This window comes from Prionailurus viverrinus, chromosome A1 (genome assembly GCF_022837055.1).
Source record: "Prionailurus viverrinus isolate Anna chromosome A1, UM_Priviv_1.0, whole genome shotgun sequence".
Lineage (NCBI taxonomy): Eukaryota > Metazoa > Chordata > Mammalia > Carnivora > Felidae > Prionailurus > Prionailurus viverrinus.
In genome coordinates, this window is record NC_062561.1 from 119,512,861 (window position 1) to 119,539,089 (window position 26,229).

A 26,229-nucleotide genomic window follows, 5' to 3' on the forward strand; every position below is an offset into this window, starting at 1 on the left:
ATTTCCTGCAGGAACTTTCTCAAAGAGTCTTCTTTAGGTTTGTTTTCCAAAAGGAGCCACCCTGTTTACAGAACCAGCTTTTAACCTATTGACAGAGGTGTGCACAGGGAGAAGGGAAATTAGATATTGAGAGGCTCATGATTTAAAAGGAGAAGAAGAGGGGGGGCGCCTGGGTGGCTCACTTGGTTTATGGATGGTATAAGTACCGAGTCCTTAAGTCCACTTTAAACGTCCGACTTTGGCTGAGGTCATGATCTTGGAATTTGTGAGTTCGAGCCCAGCATTGGGCTCTCTGCTGTCAGCACAGAGCCTGCTTCAGATCCTCTGTCCTACTTTCTCTCTCTGCCCCTCCTCTGCTTGCTCTCTCTCTTTCTCTGTCTCTCAAAAGTGAATAAACTTAAAAAAGGAGGGGGGGAGGCAGCTGCTGCAGTGGCCCACCCACCACCCCAAGAAATTCATACATTCATTAAGTGCTAACGTCCAAGGATCCAGCCCAGCCTACCTTGACCAGCTTAGTGATGGCAACTCTTTGCTGTCGACATTGCAGAGTATTCTAAGAATAAGCAGCGCCATCCCGGTGGCATTTGTATAAAACCCATGCACTGTCATCCTTAGAGAAAGACTCAGCCCAAAGAGGAAGTATGATCCTGTACCTCTGTCCTCCACCCAGCCTTTGTGCGTGGGCTTCCCAGGAAGCTGTCCAGAGGAGTGCCTGGGGATTGAGATTCCCTCCCCTGACACCTCCAAAATGAGTGTGGGCTGGTGCGTAGTGCCTCTTTTCCCATATGCCCCCATTTTCTGCAACATTAAGGCTTTCAGGGACACCACCAGCATTTCTTTGAGAGAGCTAGTAGAAAACAGATGTCTCCTGTTAGTCTTCCCTGAAAAAAAGAGGCTGGGGTTTAATTAAGGTCCATAAGTGAGCCAGAGCTCAGTATTGACACCTCCATTTGAACATGAAATTCTGGGCTTTGGGCACAGGTTATTTGACACCTGCAGATCTATCTGTCACTGGTAACACAACCGGGCACCTGTGAATGTGCCTCTGTATGTTTTCTACTGGGGGCTTTGCTGTGCAGACACAAGTAACAGGGCTATGCTAAGATGGGGAATTAACCTAGGACAAACCCCCTCGAACCTGAGGCATATTACTTTCGCTCTTTCCTTTTAGTTGATGCTAGTTTTCTCTTCATTTTCACTTCTCTTGGGATCAGTTTATGGATTGTATAAGTACTGAGTCCTTAAGTCTACTTTTCATTTTGAAATAGATGAACCATTTTCTCAAGACAAGTCAGGCATGCCCTGATCATAAAACAGCTACCATTTAGTGAAGATTTCATGCCTACCACGCTTTAATATGCTAAGTATTCGCTATGTACAGTCTCCATAATATCCCCCTTTTAAACAGGGAAGGAAAAGGAGGGACACAGAAGTTGCCCAAGGTCACAGCCAAGAAGTGGCAGAGCCAGTATTGGAGGGGGTTTCTGACCCTAAACTCGTGTACCTGTTAATTCACTGTTCATAATATTGCTTTCATTTAGAAGTCTGTTCAGCAAATAAGACAGGTATTCTCTGAAAACAGACAACCCGTGAAATTACTGAGAAACTAGCAAACCATTTTTCTTTATTTTCTATTGAATGTGTATTTATGATTTCTTGGAACTGAGATTTCACCTCTTCCAACAGGCTCTAGGGCACCACACGCAAACCCCCTGTAAGTTGGCCCACTTGGTTTGTGTCAGACATTTCCCAGTGACCCCTTCTGTCCCCCAGGCTTGTGAAGTAAATGTTTCGGGGAGCACTGTTAGAAGCCTCCACAGTGGGAAGGGCTGGAGGGGTGCAGCGGGCACAGGCATTCAGAAGAGCCCAAGTTCTCGAGTCAGGCTGCCTCGGTTCAGCCTCAGCATTACCGCTTTCAGACTCAGAAAATTGTTCAGTCTCTCTACTTTTCAGCTACCTCTTTGCAACATCAGGCAGCCCTCACAGGGTTGTCAGGAGGGGGCAGTGACAAAAAGTGCTCAGCCCAGAGCCTAGCATGCGGAAGTACTCTCTGTACCGGTGGGAGCTGTTAGTTTAGATGCTAGGATTTGTCCTGTGCCTCCACCTTGTCTCGGCATAGAGTGTGGGGGCTCTTTTTGTCCTTGATGATGATTCTCCTTTCCCACATGCAAGATGACTGGACCCCCTTAGTTTTAAACCCCAGAATGGAAAATGGGAACACCACAACCCCGTGGAAACTTTTCCAAACTACTCGAGATTAGCGATCGCTCTCTTCTCAGAACCCCTTCAGTTCTTGGGAGCAAATCACAGATGAAACTGGGAGTTTGTTAATTCGGTAGATTAGTTTACACGTTTGTGGGGCCAAATGTAATGAAATCCATGAGAATAAGTCAAATCTTCTGGATGAATAAAATAACCACAAAGGTAAAGTTTTGGTACTAAGCCCCTTGGGTGTCCACATTTCCCAGTAATTTGCACAGCTGACACAGAGCAATGTAGAAACCAGGAATCCGTGGTTTCCATCTCTGCTTGCTTATCAGAACCACAGGGCTGGGGTTGGGGGAAATGGGGACAGCATCTTAAAAACAGATTTTTAGGGGCACCTGGGTGGCTCAGTTGGTTAAGCATCTGACTCTTGATTTTGGCTCCGCTCATGATCTCACAGCTTGTAGGATCAAGCCCCACATGGGGCTTTGCACTGACAGCACAGAGCCTACCTGGGCTTCACCATCTCCTCTCTCTCTGCCCCTCCCCTGCTCGCACACACATATGCACTCTCTCACTGTCTCTCAAAATAAATAAACTTCAAAAAAATACAGAGATTTTTATTTCACAGTTCAGGCATTTACTTGATGGCGTGAGGGCTTTTCACTTTGGAAAATACTTGTTATTTCTTTTCGTTTTATTACACGCAAAATTATGATTTGAAGTGTCTTCCTTCGGTATTCTTGAGGAGAGTCTCCTTTCCATAGTTTTCTGGGAGAATGACAGAAAGTTTAAGTGTACTCAATGTGTCATTTCCGCAAGAACTGATGCAGATTTGGTGTGGGCATTGTGGAAGGCTTGCCTTCGTGTTTCAGGCGGGTGTGTTTGAAAACATAGATTGGTGATTTCCAAAGGGAACTGGATGGGCTTGTAATACTAATACCACAAATAACTTTGTAAGTGGATTCATATAACTATATGCACAAAAAGTGGTTACATCTTCAGAAGTCTTCTACCTCAGATAGTGAACGTCGGAAGGACCTGAACGAAGAAGATGTGATAACCCGGAGTGTCTCATCTCGTGCTTGGTCCTGTAGCACCATCAAGACATGGCATCTCTCCCAAAGGAAAGGAAGTCTCTAGGCTGTTGTTTTGTTTGGAGCTTATATAATTCCTTTCTTCCAAAAAGGAACAAGCAGCATACTTTTTTTAGGGCACATAGAGACTTCGTTGAAAAGGGGAACATTTGTTTCCCCAAACAGAATGACTTTTTCGCTGTACCAGGAAACAATTTCTTGCAGGAAAAGTATGTTTTGCTGTTACCAGCCACTACTGGGAACTGCTACAGCCCCAGCCAACATTGATTACCGATCTTCTCTCGATAGTTCTGTCTTTTAAAATAGGACCCTTTCCATTAAGTTCACATAGAATTCTGGGAAAAAGCCTTCCTGTCAGGCAGAGAGATTGTGAGGGCATTTAGGAAGAAATGGGGCTTGGGTTTTGTTCGAATCCCAGACGGTTAAAATAAAAAGAAGTACTAGTGTTGAAGAGAACGAGCCCTCAACTCTCTGTTGGCAGAGGCCTCCCCTCAGATGTTGAGAGAAGTGGCCTGTCCACACAGAATCCCAATCCGCACCCCCACACACACCACCATTTCCCTAGGAGCTCGCCTGTATACTGCGTTCACTTTTATTAGCTTCATAGCTCTTCATACCAGCTGAAATGTCTTATTTGCTTGTTTGCTTATTTACTGTCTCTTACACACACAGGAACACTGTTTCCTAGAAACTATTTTGCTCACTAAAACCATCAACACACAATCAGAAAAAATATTTGGGGCGTGCATACCTCCAATATGTATTCATTATTTTTATTTACTTCTTGATAAACTACATATTGACAAACTTCCTAATTGTTGTATTACGTACATCAGAAAATATATATAAAATGCAAATCTTGCAAGGAACGGATAAGAAAAAAAATGCATCTAGAAGCTTTGGTACCTTTTCCCCACACATCTTGTGCTGTCCCACCCTGCCTTGCAGTGCACAGTATTTCACTGTAAGCTGCTTGAGAGTAGCAGACTCGCTCCATGTGCTTCCCACTGCCTTCCCAGGGCTTGCAACAGCATCAGCCATGTAGTACGTGCACAGTAGATATTTGCTCAGTAAATATTTACTTCTGAGTAATAAGCAAAGCCAAGGCACAGCTCACTCTGCTAGGCTCCATATAGATGAGGTTGTATTGCATCTTTGCAGGATGAGAGAAGCAAAGCCCTAGTTTTTAGGGTCAGAATGCCTTCCTAATACAATATGTGCTGAATAAGGGATTTACTGTAATGATTCAAATCCTTCACCAAAGAGGTAATTACAACTTCCTTGATAAGAGCAGAGCTCAAGCAGGCAGACAGGTGGTTTCTGGTTTCTCTTCTAACAGATGGCACAAGTGGACCAGCTTCTGAGGCTTTTTGAGGAAACTTGCTCATAAACAGCCTTAAATATATATTATTTTTCATGTCTTCCAACACATGCTTTCTAAATAGAGCAAAAAGGCTTTGTAGATTGAGGACAGGAGCACATATTATGAGCAAGGCTGCAAGAAGCAGGGCACTTCCAGTTTACGTGAGCAGCAGGTGCAGTGTGTCTGGCACGCAGCAGGGAGGTTCTGTGCCCCATGGAGGCTGGATGCACTGAGAACCTTCACCATAGCGAGCCTTTCCTTCTAGGTGCCCTCAAAGCATTTTTACCTGGCACAATAAACTATACATTCAGTTCTCCTATGATTTGGAAACTCATATATTTTTTAAAAGTTTTTTTGAATGTTTATTTATTTTTTAAATTTTTTTTTAACGTTTATTTATTTTTGAGACAGAGAGAGACAGAGCATGAACGGGGAAGGGGCAGAGAGAGAGGGAGACACAGAATCCGAAGCAGGCTCCAGGCTCTAAACTGTCAGCACAGAGCCCAATGTGGGGCTCAAAGTCACGAACCATGAGATCATGGCCTGAGCTGAAGTTGGACTTTTAACTGACTGAGCCACCCAGGTGCCCCTGGAAACTCATATTTTTAAAGGAAAAAATCTCACGTGTTTTGATTTTAAGATTTTTTGTTTTGTTTTTGTAAAGAGGGCATATGGTGTAGCCTAAGAGGTCCAGTTTTAAATCCCAGCTTCTCATATACTAACCAGTTGGCTTTAAGCAGCAAAAATACTTAAACTTTATGATCTTCTGTTTTCTCACCTGAAAAATGGGAATAATAATAGCTATCCCTGCAGTTGTTTGGAAAAATTAAGATGATACATCTGAAAAGATTGGCAGAATGACTAATACGTAGTAAGTATTCAGTGCCAATTAGAACTCATCATTTTTTCCCCACCTTCATTTTCACCTTCCGTTTGAAAGCTGTTGATCCACTATAAACCAGTGAAGAAAGAGAAATAAATCAGACACAAAAGGTAACACATTGTGTGATGCCACTTTTGTGACATGTCCAGAAAAGGCAAATCTCTAGAGATAGAAAATAGATCAGTGGTTGCCTATGGCTGGTAATGTGAGCACGGCTTCAGTGCAAGTGGCGGGAGGGACCTTTCGGGGCTGATGGAAACATTTTAAAACTAGATTATGGGTGATAACTACTCAACTCTATCAATGTTGTATGCTTAAAATGGGTGAACATTATTGTATGTAAAGTATACTTCAATAAAGTTATTTTTTTTATATCCTCTTTTCCTAAGAATACTAAACACAATGAGTAAATGTTGACATGTTGGTGGTGATGATAGTGTTGACAAGTGATGTCAAAAGTAAGAGGCAAAAATATTAAGTAACCATCAAAACCTTGCCTGGAATGGACATACAAGTTTTTTGTTAATTTCACTCTTCAGAATAACTAAATAAATAGGTCTTGCGAAAATATATGCTAGTTTTACAAGAGGAAATGCAAATATAGCCAAGAACAAAAATTTCCAAACTTTGAGACTTGCGGCACTGAAAATACCTGAAAGTTTTAAATGGTGCCTGGTTGAACTTTTTTCTTCATTTTAGCAGTGTTGAGTTTTTATCATCTCTTTCTTTTTTTCTTAAAGAGTATTTATTTATTTTCAGAGAGACAGAGAAAGCAAGGAAGGGGCAGAGGGGATAGGGGGAGAGAATCACAAGCAGGCTCTGTGCTATCAGCACCGAACCATATGTGGGGCTCAAACCCACAAACCATGAGACTATGACCTGAGCTGAAACTAAGAGTCAGACACTTAACCAACTAAGCCTCCCAGGCACCCCTGAGGTTTTATCAGGTTTGATACAGAAATGCAGGAGTCCATCAACATAGATCAGTGTGCCTGTGTCCCTCCCCACCAGAAACAGAATGTGTGAAACGCCCCTTCTGTCGTACTTGTCAGGCGCAGCCATCCTAGGCAAGCAAACAAGGGGCTATGTGCAGAGCTGTGCTGACAACACGAGATTGAGAACCACTTACATGATATCGGATAATTCTGACTTAGAAATACCTGGCTTCCCTGACTACCAGGGTCTTATGTTTGACTTCTGGTAGATCCATGTTTCCTTTCTTTTCACTAAGTACTTCGACTCTATGGAGTATTTATTTATTTATTTAACGCAGCCTTTATATATTGTCAATTCCAAAGAAACTTAGGGAACATTCATAGTGTGCCATAACTACCGTGCAAGGTAGGGTCAAGACCAGAAGGGAAATAGTACTTCTTGAGGATTCAGAGGAGAAATACAGAACTTAGTATGATGCCAGAGAAGCCTCATGTAGGAATTCACATGGAAAATGGGCTTTGAATGGTGGGTGGGCATTGATTAGGGGCAAGGGAAGAGACATTCCAGGAGGGAAAAACAGCATCAGCAAAGATCATGGTGATAGAAAGCTGAAAGCACAAGTTTATGGCACACATAAACCAGTTTGGCTACAACACCAGTTGGAAAACTAAGACCCAGGGGTGGGCCTCATCCATTCAGCTGCCTGTTGATTTTGTTTTTGTTTTGTTTTTGTTTTTTGGTTCATGAGATAAGAATGGTTTTTACATTTTTAAAAATTTTTTTTATGTTTATTTATTTTTGACAGAGAGAGACAGAGCATGAGCAGGGGAGGGGTAGAGAGAGAGAGGGAGACACAGAATCTGAAGCAGGCTCCAGGCTCTGAGCTGTCAGCACAGAGCTCAACGTGAGGCTCGAACTCAGAGACTGCGAGATCATGACCTAAGCCAAAGTCGGACGCTCAACCGACTGAGCCACCCAGGCGCCCCAAGAATGGTTTTTACGTTTTTAAGCTGTTATATTTTACATGGTTACATAAGTAACTACCTAATTCCCTCAATTTTGCCTCTTGGTCCAGAGTCTACAATATTTACTATGTGACCCTTTAAGAAAAATTTTACTCATCTGGAAAGCTCTGGGAGCATGAGGGCAAGTAAGGTAGATTAGGAAGAGCATCAGGGCTTTATTGTGAAAGACCTTCAAATGACAGAAACCCAACTAGCTTAATGAAAAAGTGGAAGTTAAAAACTTACAATTTTAGGAAATCTCAGGGTGGATCTAACCTCGAGCACAATTGGACCCAGGAACCCAAATTATTATTTTGCTTGGCTCTTCTTCCTTCCTTTTTTTTCTTAAACTTCATTTGCCGACAGATGTTTGCCATGTAATGGGGAAAAAGATCTCTGGTCACACTAAGCCAATACATTCAGCTTTTGCTTCCAGAAAAAAAACAGCATTTGTATGTCAGACCCCAAGGAAAAACTGTGATCAGTTATACGGCCACCCTTGACCCAGCCGCTGTGGCCATATGAAGGGTGGCACTGTTTCCAGCCAGCCCCAGTCACATGCCTGCCCCTGTGATGAAATCAGTGGGACACTGGCTCCACCTGGATCACTTGGGGTGGCACAGACGAAGGGGAGTGGGAAAACTAGTGGCCAGGAGTAGACTGTAACTACATCTTTCACTCTACCAGAGTGAATAATTTACTCTATTGCAGTAGGTAGTTGGAAGTTTTTGAGGAGGAAATTGCTCTTCCTTCCAAATTCAACACATATTTATTGACCCGTGTGCTCAGGACGTTTGTGTACTTACAACCTGCCGTGGGACCGACTGGAATGGTAAAAGGTAAAGAAACCAGGCTAGAGATTCTTATCATAGTCTAGGTGAGATGGCTTTGGTCTCCATCCTCAGAGGAAAGGGAAAATATTGAAGTGTTTTGAGCAGATAAATAACAGGATCAGATTTGCATTTTGAAATGATCACCAAGAATGGTCCTTTTAAGTTAAATACCTATGTTGAAAATCTTGTTTACATTGTAAATTTGCCAAAGATTTTCCAAAGTAATTTGGATCTGCCTCATATATTTTAATAAATACACACACACATACATATATATACATGTACATTTTAACTTTGTGAGATCAGAATTAATGGTGTTTTGCTGTGTCTCTTTTCATTGACATCTCAGTGGGTGTTTCGTTTTGGAATGTAAGAACTAGAGCAGAATATAAAAATCATTTTCCTTCAGTTTGTTTTTATTCACAGATGTTAAAACCCTTTTTTTCCACTGGAAAGGGTGACTTTGCTGGAAAATCATTTAAAGTTTTTTCCAGTCGAGTCAATAAGCTCCTCAGCACCAGATGAACAAGGGGCAGAAACCACTGTGCAGCCTTAGTGAGATTGTATTCCTTCACTGTTCAGCGTGAGCCAGGCTTTGTAGAAACGGAACATGGTCCAAGCAAGAATGCAGGTTTCATGCATGGTCGCACTGAAGGTGCAAGGCTGTGCATGGAAGATACAAATGGAGTAGAGAAGATGTTTGAGCGGATTGAAATCAAATCAGAAACAGCTTTGCAAGTGTTTAGAGTATTGAATCAACACTAGAATTAGAGGGAAGTCAGCTATTTGCTTGGGAGGAGAAAAGGAGAGTCAGACGGTTGCCCTTTCCACCGAAGTTGGTGTCTGCTTCTCTCTCTGCCTCGTATTCCTCTTGTGTATCTGGACCAAGGTTTGGAGGCTTGCAGGAGTTTAACTTAATCGTCCTGAATATCCTTAGCCGCAGTGTTTTTTCTACTGCTGAGAGTTAGGAACAGGGTAAGATAAGTTGGCTTTCTTATTCAAGGAATCTCCTTTGCCCAGGGTTACTTTTAAGCTGAAGTATCCTGGGCCACCACTGCTAATTTTGGACCCTCCCTTGTTTTCAGCGGTGGACATTTAGATTCTTAGTAAATCCTTTTCTCTTCTCTTCCTCCCCCTAGTCCAAACAGGAAATATTCCTTAAAAGTAGACCATATAGAAAAGCATGCGACATGGCCAGTGACTTTCAGCCAGTGTTGTTAACATGTTTTCCAGCTTACTCAGAATGTGACACTGGACAGTGTCCTATTCCACTTCCCCATGCCCGGGTGAAAGGAAGACACCACTGATTTACTGTAATAACTTTACCAAAATAAAAATGTCCCTGGAGGAGTCAACGTCATTTCTCAATGAGGAGAGCAGGATGGAAAAATTAGTTGTTGCCTATGGAGGGTGCTTAGTAAATATGCACTGAGTGTATTTGACTGAAAAAGAAGAGAAACAGCCCAATAGTTGGGAGCTGCCAACTGCATTATGCAACCCAAACCACAGATTGGTGCAAGAAGGATGGAACTGTCATTTTACCTCTATGAAACCTCCCTCCTCCAGAGATTAAATGTAGCCATTTGTATGATTAGGGAGATTATTTTTACTAGTGACCTTTGGTTTTTGGTTATAAATGTTACCTATTAATTATAGGAAACGTGGGAGGTATTTTGAAAGCCCCCAAAATAAAAATTACCTTTATCCTCATCACCCAGAGAATGTTGATATACTTACTGTCTGTGAGTATGTTTTAAGATTGGTTTGCACGCGTTTTTTATTGTAAAAAAGTGCATGAAATGTGATTGTACAGCTTAACAAATTATCATTTAGCAAACACACACATAACCACCACCAAGGTTAAGAAGTACAATTCTATGGGTGCCTGGGTGGCTCAGTCGGGTAAGCATCCAACTTTGGCTCAGATCATGATCTTGTGTCATGAGATTGAACCCCACGTGGGCTCTGTGCTGACAGCTCAATCTGGAGCCTGCTTCAGATTCTGTGTCTCCTTCTCTTTCTGCCCCTCTCCCACTTGTGCTCTGTCTCTCAAAAATGAATAAACGTTAAAAAAAATTTAAAAAAAAAAGAAGTACAATCCTGCCAAGACCCCAGAGTTGTCTGCATCTCTTGCTTTCTCTTTCCCTCTCCCCACAGCAAAAGGAACCACTAATTGGATGTTTACAGTAATCATCTCCATGTTTTTATTTATATTTTTATCTCTTAAATGCAGAGTCTTGCTATGTCCAGTAGCTGTGTTCAACTAAAGTCAATACAAACACTGAGTTAGCAAATACTGAACCACTGGGGATACTGCTAGTTGGGGAAGTACAGGGTTAGGTTCCTCTGAGTCTGTAGTTACCATATTTTTGTAAACTAATTAGTACACCTTATTACTATTATTGTTGATTGATTACCATTGAATTCATGACCAACACCACTGTAAATCATGCCTAAACAAAGCTTATTAAATACATGTTTTCTCCATAAGGCACATCTTCTTGCCCTTACAAACTCTGGAGGACTGAAACAAGAAGGCCAGACCATCCCTTTCTTCCACCTCAGATGGCGTTGTGCAAATTAGATGCTTCAGAGTGACCCAACTCTTTGGTTGCTTTGCATGTGTCCACAAGCGACCATGAAAAAACCATGAATATTGATTCTGAGGTTACAAATACATTTTAGCAAGTAAGTGAATTCACAAACACAGAATCTACAAGTAATGATCAACTGTATGCATCCATAAAATATAATATTTTGTTTTATTAAGCTGGCTTCCTTTGTTCAGTGGTTTTAAGAGTCCCTACTTTATTAAAATTAGTCATTATTTATTTTCATTATAGTAGAGTTTACCATTGTATTAACATACTAAAATTATTTCTCCATTCTTCTTTTACTGAACTTCTGGGTTTCCTGTTTTTGCTTTTATAAATAATTTGCTGTATACATTTGTATGTATCTCTTCTGAGACACATGTATGCACCATGCTTGAGAGTGTATGTCTGGGAATGGAACTGCTGAATCATAGAGAATGATATCTTCACCTTTGCCAGATGAAGTCAAACTGTCCAAAATTGGTGTAGCAATTGACATCCCTCCTCCAGCAAAGTAGTAGAGTTCTGACATTGCACATCTTGCAAACACTTGGCATTTTCAGCATTTTGATGTTAGCTGTTTAGTCACTCTGGTATTTGCGCAGAATTACTTCATTATGGTTTTAATCTACATTTCCTGTACTACAGCAAGGTTAAGCACTTACTTGTTCTTTTGCATTTTCTCTTCTTAAGTCCCTGTTCAAGTTGCTTGCCCATCTCCTACTTGGTTGTCTTTTTCCTTCTGATCATTAGGAGTTCTTTGTATAGTCTGGTTATGAGTGCTCTGTTTATATATTGTAGGCTGTCTTTTTACTCTCTTTTAATGTTGTCTTTTGATAAGTAAAATTTATTAATTTTAATGTAGTCAGATATATATGTTTTCCTTAAGATTAGTGCTTTTTATTCCCTGTTGGATAACGTTCCAACCTCACGTTCCCAGTTATTCCTTTATTGTTTGCCTTGAGCATTCAGATCTATAATCTGCCTAGAAATCATTTATTTGTTAGGTATGATATGAAGGAGAAGTTAAGTGTTACTTTTTCCATATAGATACCCATTTAAACCAACATCATTTAATGACGAGTGCTTTCCACTAATACAAAATAATACAGACTCATGATAAAAAAAATTAAAACGCTGTAAATAAAATTAAAAAGTGAATGTCAAATCCATGCCTGTGTACCTAGTTTCCCATTCTCAATCCCCTGAGGTAAAGTTTCTTGCTTGCAGATTTCTTTTAAGAAGAGTGTTTGAACCTCCCTAGCATTAGAATGGTGGCCGTAAGTTATGCCTCAGGACAGTAGAAGATTGAACCTGGCAGTACTGTTGGTTTCCTTCCCTTTTTAAAAGAATACGTTTGCTTTGGGAATGTCTTCATTATATAGAGAATGACAATTGTATGCACTCAATTTAAGATAGTCAGGAGGTTTGGATATTTCTTGACAACTATTTAAATCTTTTGAAACAGCACATGTTACCATATACTGCACGTTCTTGGTAGTGCCCCCAAATGCTTCAACCTACCTTTACAAATAACTTCATAAGTTGTGACCTTTTTTCTAGTTGAAAGAGAGTAAATTATAAGAACCAATTTTTATGCACCTGAAATGTGGTATCGAAAAAGCCTATAGGGCTGCACTCAGGTTTAACAGAAAAGAATGCTATGCTTATCCAGTATTGTGTACCATAGAGCACCGTGAAGACATTTGGTGCTTTTAACTGTCCTTGCTCATCCTGTCCCTTGAGATTTTTTTTCTGTCCTTTGAGCAATTGAACTGGGGGACCTTTGTCCAGACATCTTTACTTCCAATCCAGAGTTTTCCCATCTGCCTCATATTTCTGTATTATTCTACATGAAACATTTCAAATTATTGACTTGGAGAACCTTCAGGATGACAGATGCCCTATCCTAAGATTATGAATTTTGTTTAAATCATGGAATTATTTGTCATTCCACTGAGTTTAAAATCTGCTTGAAATGTATACTTCATCTGAGTTTAAAATCTGCTTGAAATGTATACTTCAGAAATGTTTTTGAAAGTCAATAAACAGAACCACTACACTGTAGATAAATTGAACTATTTTAAAAGCAAATTATTTAAGAACTATTTTAAAAGTAATTGCATATAATTTCTAAGGCCTTAAGGGAATTGCACCATTTTGTCTCATTTAAAATAAGAATCAGGACTCTGTCATTGCCGGAACAAAGATGTACATTAAAATGTACTAGCTGAGGGCAAGAATCTGTAAACACTAGGCATGCTGGTAAAAGTCAAAAGAATACAGAATGGTGTGACTCCGGGGCATGTGGCATTTTCCTCTTGTTAGGTTGTGAAGCACATACTGAAAAAATTCGGGAGGTTGGGACATATGTAGGATTTCTGTGTTGTAAAAGCTTCAGCAGACGCAAAAGAATATGTAGTCAATTTTTTACAAATGAAAATCATTTTTGTGTCACTTGCTGTAATTCACTATCCAGTTTCTCAGTATTCCTTTTGGCCCTCTCTTCTTGACTAACATTTGATTTCCCTTCTTTTTCTTTTTTCTTTTTTCTTTTTTCTTTTTTTTTATGGTGCCTTAAATCAATACATAAGGGAATATTTTCCATGGAAGAAGAACTCAATGGTTTGGGATTAGATTAAATAGGATTTTACAGGTTTCCATGGAATTTTCTCTTTTCATTATAGGAGGAAGAGGGGGAGAGGGGAAGACAAGGAGTCCCCCTTGGATTTAATAGAACCTTCCTATTCTAGACCTAACTGGGAAGGGAGGGGTGATGGCATATGAAAGTCAGCCCTGGGCCAGTGATCTCACGGACCTCACCCAGGCCCGAGATCCTTGACTGGGAACCAGGGCTGTAGATCACAATCCAGTGCCTGGCAGAGAGGAGCAAATGCCATTGTTTTGACTTCTTCATAGTACACCTGGCAGAAGACTGTCTGGATACTCTTGTGTACGTCTAGTCCTGTCTTAGAGAGTTCTGGGACAGGCTGACCGTCCACCACTCCCAGTGTTTCTACGGTGAGCCACACCATGTGACCAGGGCTCTAACTCCTCAGGTTTCACTTCTCTATCTGCCTGTGTCCTTCCCTACACTGCCTTCTTGGCAGAATGCCCTTTGGAAAGTTAAACATTGCTTCCAGATGGAACAAGAGGAGGGAATTGTATTCATTTTTAAGGTCCCTGGAAATACTAGGAAAGAAGAGAGCCCAAGGTAACCTTTTCCAAATGGGGGGGAAAAGGCTATCTAATTTTTTTTAATGATGATGCTCCATGTTGGTGGGGCAATAGTGAGAGGGAAGGGGCATCCCCCCCCCATGCACTATTGGTGGGAATGCAATTCAGCAGAACTCTTCTCCAAAGCTATTTGCTAGTTTGTATCAGCTCCCTTAAAAAAAGACTTCTAGCCTTTGACCCACTAATTTAACTTCCAAGAATTTATGCTAAGGAAACAAATACAGTCAATGATCCTCAACAAGGATGTAAGTTGCACTACTATTTATAATAGCTACAGGGGGATAATGATCTGAATATACACAATAAGGAAAGGTTGCATAAATCAGGGTATACCATACAAGAGAATAGTCTGTAGCCATTTTAAGAATATGATAGCAAAGGCTATTTAATGACATTCGAAAATGTTTTATTAAGTGAAAAAACAACAACAGGCTACTATGTGTGTAGTAGTATTCCCCCACCCCACCCCCCCCCAAAATAAGGAGATATGCCAAGATAGTCACAGTGACTGTTAGTGGTACAAATTACGATTTTATTGCTTTTTCTTGGTCTTTGGTGTTGGCCAATTTTCTACAAGGCCATCTGTGATTTTGAGTATCAGAATTTTAAAAAGATCATTTTCTTCTGAATGGTCACCTTACTGTTCTTCTTGTACTGGTTCGGGTTTTAATAGCCATAGAGTAGAGACCCGACTGGGTCTGCCACATCCATAATGACATTGGGAGCAGCCCTGTCCATAGTCACTAGGCAAGCATGCCCTGGCTGGTACACCAGACGTTCCATCATTCAAGTGAGTCACCACTGGAGGGTGTCAAGCTGATGATAATGCCACACAGTGGACTTGAACTACCTGCCACAACCCAACATGCTGCCAGGCCTTTGAGCCTTATCTTCCTAATCTATTCTTTCTTCACTGTCCAGTGAGTGTCAACAGGACTTACTGGAACTCTGTCACTCCTTTTGAGGACACCGTGGACCAGCTAACTAAAGCCGATGCAAGCTTTCCAGTTGAATCCAAACTAGACCAGCAAATGTTCCTTCCAAGCTAAAGTTTCAGCTCTTGTCATTGCTACAGTTGGGCCTTAATGGAGGGAACCCCAGGAGTGAAAAATGTGCAGATACTCCCAGCTTGACTGTGAGGGTAATAGAGAGGACTTAGGGACTCACCTGCTAAGATTGTAGTTGTAAAATTATTTTCTCCTATCCTAATGTCAGTAATTTGTTATTTTTGGCCTCAGTGGGAAAAGTGAGAATTTGATAGAAGCTTCAGAGCCAATAGCAAAACTGACCATTTGTTGTTTGTGTGTTTTGTTTAGGTTTTTTAGGGGTGAGATTTTTTGCCTGCTGTTGTCATTTTTCAGTAAATGTAGCCAGACACTTGTGCAGTGAAAGGGGTATGTACAATTATGCAGAAAATCTTGGCCATTATCATTATCTCTGGGCATCGTATTTCCCATGTATATGTTCTCTGAGATGTCTCACACTAAAATATCATGTGCTGTCTGCTTCTTGGAGGAATACTTATATATTATTGATATTCTTTTGCTCTAGGCATCCATCATTATATAAATTTTTTTAATGTTTATTTTTGAGAGAGAGAGAGACAGAGAGAGAGACAGAGTGAGTGGGGGAAGGGCGGAGAGAGAGGGAGACACAGAATCCGAAACAGGTTCCAGGCTCTGAGGGGTCAGCCCAGAGACTGATGCGGGGCTCGAACTCACAAACCGCAAGATCATGACCTGAGTCAAAGTTGGATGCTTAATTGACTGAGCCACTCAGGCGCCCCGGCATCCATCATTCTATACATATACATAAATAAATGTTCTATAGCATTGTTGAGATCATGAGTTTTATTGACATGATTCTGAAACACAAATAAGCAAACAGCGTAATTCCATCAGTAGTTTAAAAAATCAGAGTACTATGGAGTGTGCATTCTATTGTTATGCTAAAATACAGTAGTCATAAATTTTAAATTGTGGTCATTTTATAGCAAATAAATAAATGTTGCTATGAGTAAAACAGAAGCAAACAAATGAAATTCTGTTAGCTGTAAAAATGGTAGTCTGTACTATAGTAATTGACAGGGGGATTGAAGAGTAAGTTCTTGTAATGGTTTCAAACACCCTGCATTCCAGCCACACCCCCAGATAATTTCAGCCATGTACTACTGGCCAAGAACCACTTGGATATGCAAGGATGTGAAAAAACATTCAGAACCCACATTGTGTTCATAGAGTATGTCCCTAACGATGCCTTTAGCCAAAGGCATAATTCTTGTACAAATGAGATAGGAAGCTGGAGGTGTTTCCTCCATATAAAAGCCACTGAAAACAAAAAAAGAAAACAAACAAAAAAGTCTTAAGAACTTTTTAATTGTCCTGTGCTGACCACTAACCAGAGAACAGATGAGTGCAGGCCTCTGGGCCTGGGCTGCTTGCTCTCTTGAACCTGGAAATTGTTCCTGGTCAGAGCTCGGGTTCCTGGGTTTGGTTGCAGTTTAGAAGTCATGGCCAGGCCTTGCCTACTAGGTCATTACCGAGGGAGGAGTGTTGTGGGAAGAGGCCTGAGAAGGCAAGGCCTTGCTTACTTACCAGCTGTAACTATAGAAGAAAGTGAGGACTAGACAGTCAAAAGGAGGCCACACTTTTTCCCAGGACTCGAGACAGAGTGAAGTGGGAACAGGTATTAAACTGACAAGATAGTAACTTATCCCTCAGCTGACAAATCTTACTGTGTTATAGTAGAGTTGTTTTTAAGCCTATCCCATCTTGTCAAATACATCGTGAACTCTTGAAGTTAAGGACCTTGGCAGGTGCTAAGTTGTATTCCATTTGTTGTATTTGATTGTGCTGTGTGCTCAGTAACTTGTTTTTGCCGGATTAATTGAGAAAAAGAGAAACAAGCCATACTCTTCAAATTTAATCTCTTGCATTATATGAATTCCATCTGCTATGTGAATCTACCAAAGAGAAGACTGGAGGCAGAATTGGGGAATTTACAATGTGTTGAGTCTTATTGAATCTGTTGCTCCATTTCCATTTTCCTTTGCAAATGTGGCAGGCATCTAAAGGAAACTCATAAATCAGTGGTTAAGAAGGCTTCTAGTGCTATGGCTGGGTCTATAAAGAAGCTTGGCATAGCATAAAGGAACATAATAAGTCCTGCTACCCCAGAGGCTGTACACTGTGGTGGCCAGAACCCAGGGCTTAAAGCCAGGGGATTGGGGTCTGAACCTCAGCCCTGTCACTTACAGGCAAGCCTCAAATTGGCCCAAGTTTCCACATCTGTAAAATAGGAATTGTATTGTGCCTCTTGGCTTGTTGAGTAAGTTAAATGAGATTTATTAATGTACTCACTCAGTAATTATTTCTTGAATACTCACAGGCACTATTTTAGGCATTGGAGGTAGAACAGTAAATAAAATGGACAAAAATCCCTGCCCTTGGGGAATTTATATTCTAGAAATATAATGCATATCATGGCATCAAATAAATGTTTCATTCAAGGAGTCTGTGGATTTCTGGTGAGCTCATGTGATGAATTTTTACTGTGTATTTCCATGAGAATGTATGTTGCAACCCTAGGTACTTAGGACCATTATTGGGCCACATGCCTAAATTGAGAATGGCCCATTAAGTAGGACATTTCTGCATTCTTGCTAAATCCCACTATGTTTAGAAAGTCTGTTCCAGTGGAATTGGATTGCTGTCATTTTCACCTCTCTGAAGTGCTTGGACTGAACATTCCAGCAGTTGGCTGAGGCTCATTACTGCAGGTGGTGTTGTGGCTGGGTGATCTCCACATTGTTTTCTCAGTCATTGGTCTTTGCGCTCTCTGTGACTTAATGCGATTTTACAGAGTTGCTAAAGCTGTGTGTTTGTTTGTTTGTTTGTGTAATTTGTGGAAATAAGTCAAAGGGCTAGCTAGCATGACCAGTTAAAATCCACAAGCTGTATTTTAGTAATTTTAATATTTCCTCTCCAAGCTTTTGATCAGCTGCCCATCAAAGAACAAAATGACAGATTGAAGGTCTCAGTTCCTAAGGTTTTCATTGCCTTCCTTCTGGGGCTTTTTCTTAGAGCTTCAAAATTCCCAAAATCCATGAAAAGAGAGAGCACGCCTGGAAAGCAAACCCCAGGGGGACTGCAGAGCCGCCTAAAATCACATGTCCTCTCCTGAGAGGTGTGTGTCCAGACCCATCTTCCATGTGCTATCGTTTTTCTGATGCAGTGGATTTCCAAGTCTCTGGTGGCACACAGCCCATTTAGTTAAAAAATGTAAACAGGAAATTGTTTCCTGGCTGAATGGCCCGTGTGGCCCAGAAAAATGGTCATTTTTCCTGAGACACAACTTTAAAACCACTCACATAGCAGTGGAGGCTGAAGGCCTCTGAGAAGCTTGTCCCGCCCCAGACAGGCTGGTGCTAGGGTCTGAGTGGGAGCTCATGTACGTGGGCCTAGGGCGTCTTCCACCAGGGGGCAAGGGCACAGTGGACACCACTGAAGATGCTCCTGTGACCTAGAAAGAATTTCTGCAGGTCAGAGAGACACAGTAATGCTCCAAGGAACGGCAGAAGAGCCGCTGCTTGGAAGATGCAGAGGTCTGGAGACCTGTGACTTGGCGCTGATGACACAGCCTGGGCTTCGGTGCCCCTCTTCTGCTCTAGCTCCCCATCATTTGGCCTCCCATGAACCTCGTGCTCCCATTGTGGTTTCCCTGTGTGCTGACAAGTTTTCTGGTTGTTCTGTCTTGCAGCCCCCCGAATCCAAGCCCAACTTCACCCCTCTCGCCATCTTGGCCCATGTTCTCGGCGCCATCCAGCCCTATGCCCACCTCATCCACGTCCAGCGACTCATCCCCCATCAGGTCTGTTGCAGGGTTTGTTTGGTTTTCTGTTGCTGCCGTTGTTCTCTCATTGGCTTGGTCCTCTCTTCATGCAGTGTTCAGCCTCCTCGTCAACTTTGTTCCCCGCCATCCAAACCTGCACTTGCTTTTTGACAGGCCAGAAGAAGCGGTTCGTGAAGACTCCAGGTAAAATCACGGATGATGACCAATCCATTCCTGTTTATCCAAAGCCGGTCAGGGACAGTGGTGGGGGGGACTAGCCTCTACCCTCCTCTGATTCCAGCCTAAGAGACTGAAGCTGGGAGGGACCATGTGCATGAACCAGCATGGCATTTTCCACGCCTTTCTGAACCCTTCCTCCAGTTTCTGAATTAATCCGTGATGCCTGGAGTTTGGGGAAAGAGTGCCTCCTCAACGGCCTCCTGTTTGGATGGTTCTCAGAATCATGGGCTCTCTGTGCTTTGGTATAAGATAATATTAGAGGGAACAGTGCTGAGACACTTACTGGCCTTTTCTTCCCTTATGTTTATCGGGTAGCATAAGGCAACTTTTATTTGTGGGGTTGGACCATTGGCCATGAGCAGTGACACCTAGCTGCTGAGACCAGAGAAGTGGGAGAGAGACGCAGGTAACACAGAGTAAAGGATGGAGATAGGAAGTGATTGCTCTTTAAATCGTCGAGGGCTGCCTCTTGCCCTCTGCATGCTCCCAGCCTGCTCGGATCTCCATGCCTCATGGACCCTTAGTGTTCATGGGAAGAGGCAATACCTCTTTCTGAGGGTTGATCTAGTTCCTCTTCCCTGGTTTGAGAATATCCAGACTTCATTCTTTATACTTCTCTAGAGAAAAGAAGCTATTTAAATCCAGGAAAAGATTCAGTGAATAAGGATCCTGTGGGATCTCTCTGATATGTAGATCCTAAGCCTATATCTCTCTCAAACTTAGTCTCTGGTTGCAGACAACCAAAATGTAGAGCCTACTTACATAGCGTCATAAGCATTTGGAGCCTTGGCAGTATTTTCTTGTCCATCTTTTTTCTCATATCTGTTTTTTTTCCTGGAGGGGTGGGTCCAGCAGAGAGGCTTAAACAATTGACAACACTTAGCCTCACTTTAAAAAAAAAAAGAAAACCCATGCTATTTATATATACAGATGTATATGTTTCTTTTCCTCCATGTACTTGCCAATCTATTATTTCATGCTATCCCCATCTGAGGATGCGAGGAGAAATGGCCTGAAACCTCTTACAGAGAAAGAAAACTAAGGCACAGGGAGGTGACTACGTAGTCACATGACTGGATGAGCACCCATCCAGAGGACTTCTTGTCCTCAACCCGGCACTCTTTCCTCCAAACATACGGGTGCCCCCAAACCTAAGGTTCCATGCGACTCCCAGCCCCGGAGCCTGGCCTGCTGTTCTTGGTTTTCTATCTAGCTTTGCACTGGAAGGTGGGAAGGATAGCTTTTCCATATACTCTGTTACCCTCACCCTGGGAATAAGGTTAAAATTCAGATCATATTTTCCTGAAACTTAAGTTATTTTCTCATTATTTCTTAGACATATTCTGGGGACTTGGGGAGACGTTAACTTTCTAGGACACGAGATATGGCATGGATCTAACCTTTCTGGTTAGATGCCTGATTGCTCCATGAAGACCTGAACCAGAGCAAACTATAGAGACCTGGGGCAGTCACCTTCCAATATGCCTCCCTACTTATAGGATAGGCCCAGTCACTAGGAGAATATGCTTCCTTCGTTTTGATCAAAGGGGAGTAAAACCTTGAAAACATTGGTCCTTTAAACAGAATGGGCTGGGGGACTCAGGATGATAGAATCATTTGGCTAAAAATGTGGGCATATTCTCTGCTTTAGGAGTGTCCACTTTTTGTGTCTCTGAGTTTCGGGAAACAGCCTGTTGCCTGTCCAATATCTGTTCCTCTGTACTCCTTGCCATCACCCAACATATTTTCCAGGTATTTTTCTTTAGCTACTCCTCTCCATCTCCCAAAGTATTTCAAGATTGGCAATAGGATCTGCTACCGTGATGTGTTTGGGGTCATGGTTATTCAGCACTGCCCACTCTGGCCACCATTAAAGTAGCACCATCTGGACAATCTTAATCCACAACACTTGAGGAAGCTGCCATTTTCAAAGAGGAAAGGCCCACTAGGGCTTGGAATTGACTGGCACTGAGCTAAGTATGTGTGCCGAGGTGAGCACTGATAGAGACCCTACTGGGAGCTAGCCCATCAGAACTAGCCAAGAGGGTTGAAATCCCCTAGTTGCCATTGCAGTATGCAGCCAAGAAATGAGGGTGCACACCTATCATTCAGGTCCATTGGGGGCCTTTCCCCCACACCCACCTCCATAGTGTGAAGCTTCAGATTTCCTTCCCTTGGTAAATAACTACTTAATTAGATGTAATAAGTGGTCCCATGAACTTCTGTTTAATGTCTCCTCTGGAAGTGGCTCCCTCTCCCCTCCACCAGGCATATAATTTGAAGCTCAGGAAGGAAAAGGCCTTTGACAGCACAGCAGAGGAAGGGTACTGGAGGCATATTCCCTTCCCACTTCCCTTTCCTGTCACCCCTACAAAATCTCTAGTGCCTAAACCATAACTTCCACTTACACAGTAGCCTCTGGCAGTTGTGCCTAAATGATCAAGCTATTGCATCCTGCCAGTCTAGCTGGTCCCACCTCCCTGTAGTGTCATCTGATGGAGAGTGGCTTGTCATTTTGCAAGGTTTGCAAGGGCATTTGAGGGAAGCTCCTCTGAGTGCTTTCCTGGCCTTGTGCCATGCTCAGAGGCGAAAATTAAAAATGAACTAGCAGAAGGTTCCAAACTTGTTCATGCCCTTGAAGGCCAGCTGAGGTCTGAAGGGCGCTGTTACAGGAGCAGCTGAACACACCTCAGGCTCTCTGTGTCCAATGTTGAGATGCACCGCAGGGAACGGGGAGCTCAAGAGCCAAAGGTGCTTGGTGGGGAGTTTTTATTTTTTTAGTTAGAGCCAAAGCCTACAAACACAACCTCCTGCCAACTGGATCTGTTTTGGTAGGAACTCTACCTAAAGCAAACTGCTGGGGCTTTTGACAGTGAATATGGCATAGGACACTGGACTGGTTGGGCTGACCAGCTTTTAAAAAGATAAGAGTTGCCCCCTGATAGAGATGCCAGATTTGGCAAATGTTTTGCAAATAAAATGAAAATACAGAATATCCAATTATGTTTGAATTATAGGTAAACAGCAAATGCTGTTTCTTATGATAAGTATGTCCCATGTACTATTTGGGACATACTTAGACTAAAAAGAGCATTTCCCACTGATCTGAAGTTGTTTTTTAACTGGGTGTCTTATCCTTTATTTGGTGGCCCTAGTCCCAGGGACAGCAGTGGGAGGACATCTCAGGAGAAAAGACCCTCTCCTAAATGGTCAGTCAACTGTTAATCTCAGAAAAAAGCAAGGCCCTTTCTTGATCTTTGTTTTTATTTTTAATGGGTTATTGCATTGTCACTTTATTCAGTTCCCAAAGCTTAACATTAGTGGAAAATTTATTCCTTTTGAATAATAATCTTCATCACGAGACCATTCCCTCTGCTCCCTTCTGCCAGATTACCCCAGTTGGCTTCCCTGGTTTGCCCATTTTGTCCCATTCCCTTTATTTAATGAGGTTAATAAGTAACCTCTATGAGAATCCCCTGGAAGAGCCTTGCCTCAGATGATCTTTCCCTCGCCTTTGATTTTCTTCACCCACCTCCTGTTGCCCTGTCCTTAAGGGATAGTGACTCTGGCTAATGTCAACCAGATTCTCCTTCCACTTCCCTGGCTCTCCTTGCCTGCCAATATGGGGTTTGGGCTGTTTTATCACTTTCTACAACCAGGCAACTCCTCCTCTCAGCTCCCACTGCCTCAAAAACAAAGACCAAAACAAACATTTTTCCCCTCCATGGAAAGTTGCACAGTGGATGTTTGGCCCTTGCTGACAATATGCATACTTGGTTCACTTAGATCACAGAATATGCCCCTTGTCCCAGACTCCATTCTGACTTTAATGACAATTATCCCAGAAGAGCTGTTTTCCAGTTGAAACTAATGAATTATGATGGCTCTTCTTTCCTTCATTCCACATAGACCCACTTCATTTTCTCCCCATTTCCCAATTTTCTCCCACCTGGCTGCCATCTCTGGGCTACTAGAAGGCCAGGAAGAAGAACAGTAAACTGTGCCTAGCAACAAATTCTGGATACTCATTTATTCTGATCCTTGTGCACAGCAGACCTTTTAAGCTATCTCCTTCAGTTTTCATGGAGCCAAGACTAGAAGTTCTAGATGCCTAGTCCTAGTGTAGGTGTCCATCCATCCATGGCTCCTCTTTTCCAAAGGGAGGATGGATTTGGTGACTCAGAAGTACCAATTCCGTGATGACCCAAGACCTCTGCCTCTTCTGATGTTGTCTGGGCTTACCTGAGACCAGCCCTTCCTCAGCTAAACCTCATTTGGCCACTAGAAATCAGTGTGCCCCAGGGTGTTTGGCTCCACTGACTCCTGGAGGCTTTCTGTTAGTCAAATGTAGCTAAAGTAAATACTATATCCCTGGAATAGTTGCTTAACCCAGAGGACCTACTTGTTCTTTTGTTATTCTGCCCCGGAGCCCCTAAATGTGCTTCTTCAGAGGTCTTAGAGATAGAAGAGATTACTTTTAGCAAATAAAGAGCTAACTTTGACTGTTAAGTGTCATTCCTATTATGACCCTTGAAAAGTCCATTGATCATTTGGAACTACTGGATATCAAAGCAAAGATTGATAGGTGGTAATAGGATTTATCACTTCTTAAAATTTACTCTTCAGAACACGAATTAGGAATCCATGGCCCTTCAGTCAAATCCAACCTACCACCTATTTTTTCTAAGTAAAATTTTGATGGAACGCAGCCATACGAATTCATTTACACAATGTCCATGGCTGTTTTTATGACACAAGGCAAAGCTGAGTAATTGCAACAGAGACCATACAGCCCACAAAGACCAGAATATTTACTGCTAGGCCATTTACAGCAAGAGTTTGCCAACCCCTGTTCTGGAACCGTGGTTCTCAGCTCTCTTGCACACTAGAGTCACTTGAAGAGCTTTTCAAAAATACTGATGACTATATTTGTATCTGCAGGTTGGTATAGAATCCAGATATCTGCATTTGTTAAGAGTTTCCCGGTGACTTTGATGCACGTATATATGTCATGTTCCCTCCCCCTTCTTCCTCTCCACACTCCCCACACACGTTCACGTAACTGCTCACACACACACCTTGTCTGTTCCCTGCCCTACCCCGGGGGTCGGGGAGTTCCACCTCTGGAATCCTGCTCCACCAGCCCAATGAGAGAAATAAGTAACATCTGGGAGAGCGAATGTCAGCCCATAGCCTAGAGCCGAAAAATGGCTTAGTTAGAATTTCTGCTTTTTGACTCACTGAGCATTGCCAATTTTCAACAAGGTCTTTTGGGAGTGTTCTCCAGAGCAAGTAGGAAGCCCTTTCCCCACCACCCTTTTCCCAAACTACTCCTGCTCCAAAAATGGGTCCCAGCCTGCACTCCCACCATTCAGGTGTCCTGACACCTAGGCAGAGTTTTAACGTGGCACAGAGGTGACCCCACAAGGCGTGTGGTTTCTCGGGGCTTACAGCTTTTCTCTGAATAATTCTCATTTTTCTCTCGTGACCTTTGCAACTCTTCCGCCTCATGTTTTGCCATCTGGCTGTCTTGTCAGGCTGTTGCCACAAGAGATAACTAGGTGGCTTGCAGGGAAGGGGAAGAAGAGAGATTAAATATCTGGGGCTTTCAGATGGTTTAAAAATACTGCTAAATAAACTCCTGTTTTCACACAGCACACCGTTCCGGAAGGCAAAAGCCTTATATGCCTGCAAAGCTGAACATGACTCAGAACTCTCGTTCACAGCAGGCACAGTCTTCGACAATGGTGAGTTTCTCATCCCTTTGCACAGATCTGGGCGGCGGCGGGGGGAGGGGGGAAGCTAATAAATAACTGCAGTTTTCAAAGTTCCTACCTAAAAAAAAAATGACAGTCTCATTGAATGGGTAAGACTGAAAAAAAGGGTGTGTGTGTGTGTGTGTGTGTGTGTGTGTGTGTGTGTGCGTGCGCACGCTCCCTGGGGTCTCTTCCCAAAATACGCAAGAAGCAGCAGGACTTGCAGAGGCATTGTCAAGAGAGGACAGTGTACTGAAGCCTTCACTTTGACGGAGGCAACCTCATGGAAGTGTTTTGGACGTTAAAAGTGGATTGTACCTGCACAGGACTCAGCCCAGCAACTTGGCAGTGACTTTGAGAGTCTGGGGGCTGTACAGAGGGTAGAAGATAACAGAGCAGAGAACAGGAGTCTTGTAAGTAGTCAGCTCAGGGCAGAGACTGACATACAGAATTTCTCATTGGGTTCAGTGGCATTTACCCTCCAGAGGAGGTGAGGCTCGTCTCTGAGATGGCAGGGTACCCGGGGACCTCTGTGTCAATGAGCCCTGCTGCAGCCCTGCGTGCCCTCCCCCAAACTGTTGGGAAGTGTAGAGTAGACTCTCTAAGTCACATCTCTCTGCAGACTGCCAGCTGTCCTGCTCAGGTGTCCTGGTGTGAAACTGGATTCGTGGCACCTGCACCGTAGAACTGGGAACTAGTACTTACTCGATGTACCTTTTCCTGGGTCTTTTTGTTTGTTTTCTTCCCTAAACCAAGAAAAAGGCAGTATTTTTCTTTTTTTAAGTGAGTATTGATGCCATGACTTGTCATAACCATTTACCTAAGAGAAAATCATGTTTCTGGGAAAAAGCCAGAGTCTCTGTTATTGCTGAGATTTTTGCCAGATGAACTTCTCCTTTAGGGTTCGTCTTTGTGGATGCTTGGGTGAAAGGGTGTGTTTGTTTTGCCCAAAGGAGGAGCCCAGAGCAGCTGCCTGATTTCAGGAAGTGGACATTTTCTAGGGGTGCCTTCTTGACTTCAGGTGGGGTGGTGGGGAAATTTTCTGAGCAAGGCTGAGTGAGTGCAGGTTCCCCAAGCACTCCCCTTCAGGGCTGAGTGCCTCACGTTGGCCTAGATCACACCTCCTGCCACCTGCCTGAGACCTAGAAATACAGGGCAGCCAAGGCCCCCACGTAGCACTGGCGAGCCTGAGCTCTAGATTCAGGCCACCAAAGCACAAGTCCTGGTTTGTTCCTCTGTGACCTGAAGCAG

The 26,229-nt window shown here is 42.7% G+C and overlaps 1 protein-coding gene across 7 annotated transcripts in view; it reads left to right on the top strand.

Annotated features, from left to right (window-relative positions):
* Positions 1-26,229, top strand: part of ARHGAP26 (Rho GTPase activating protein 26) — a 427,184-nt gene that overhangs the window by 387,957 nt on the left and 12,998 nt on the right. Inside the window, exons 21-23 of one of the 7 annotated variants that reach the window (XR_007152434.1) lie at positions 18,911-19,186; positions 20,559-22,431; positions 24,878-24,969. Coding sequence is in view for 6 of the 7 variants with exons in the window: in XM_047860210.1 (XP_047716166.1) it covers positions 18,911-19,186; positions 24,878-24,969 (368 nt within the window). In the remaining variant the exon portion in view is untranslated. Of the gene's footprint in view, positions 1-18,910; positions 19,187-20,558; positions 24,970-26,229 lie in introns of those variants that run through there. The other 6 variants (XM_047860227.1, XM_047860241.1, XM_047860210.1 and 3 more) reach the window with 6 other exon arrangements.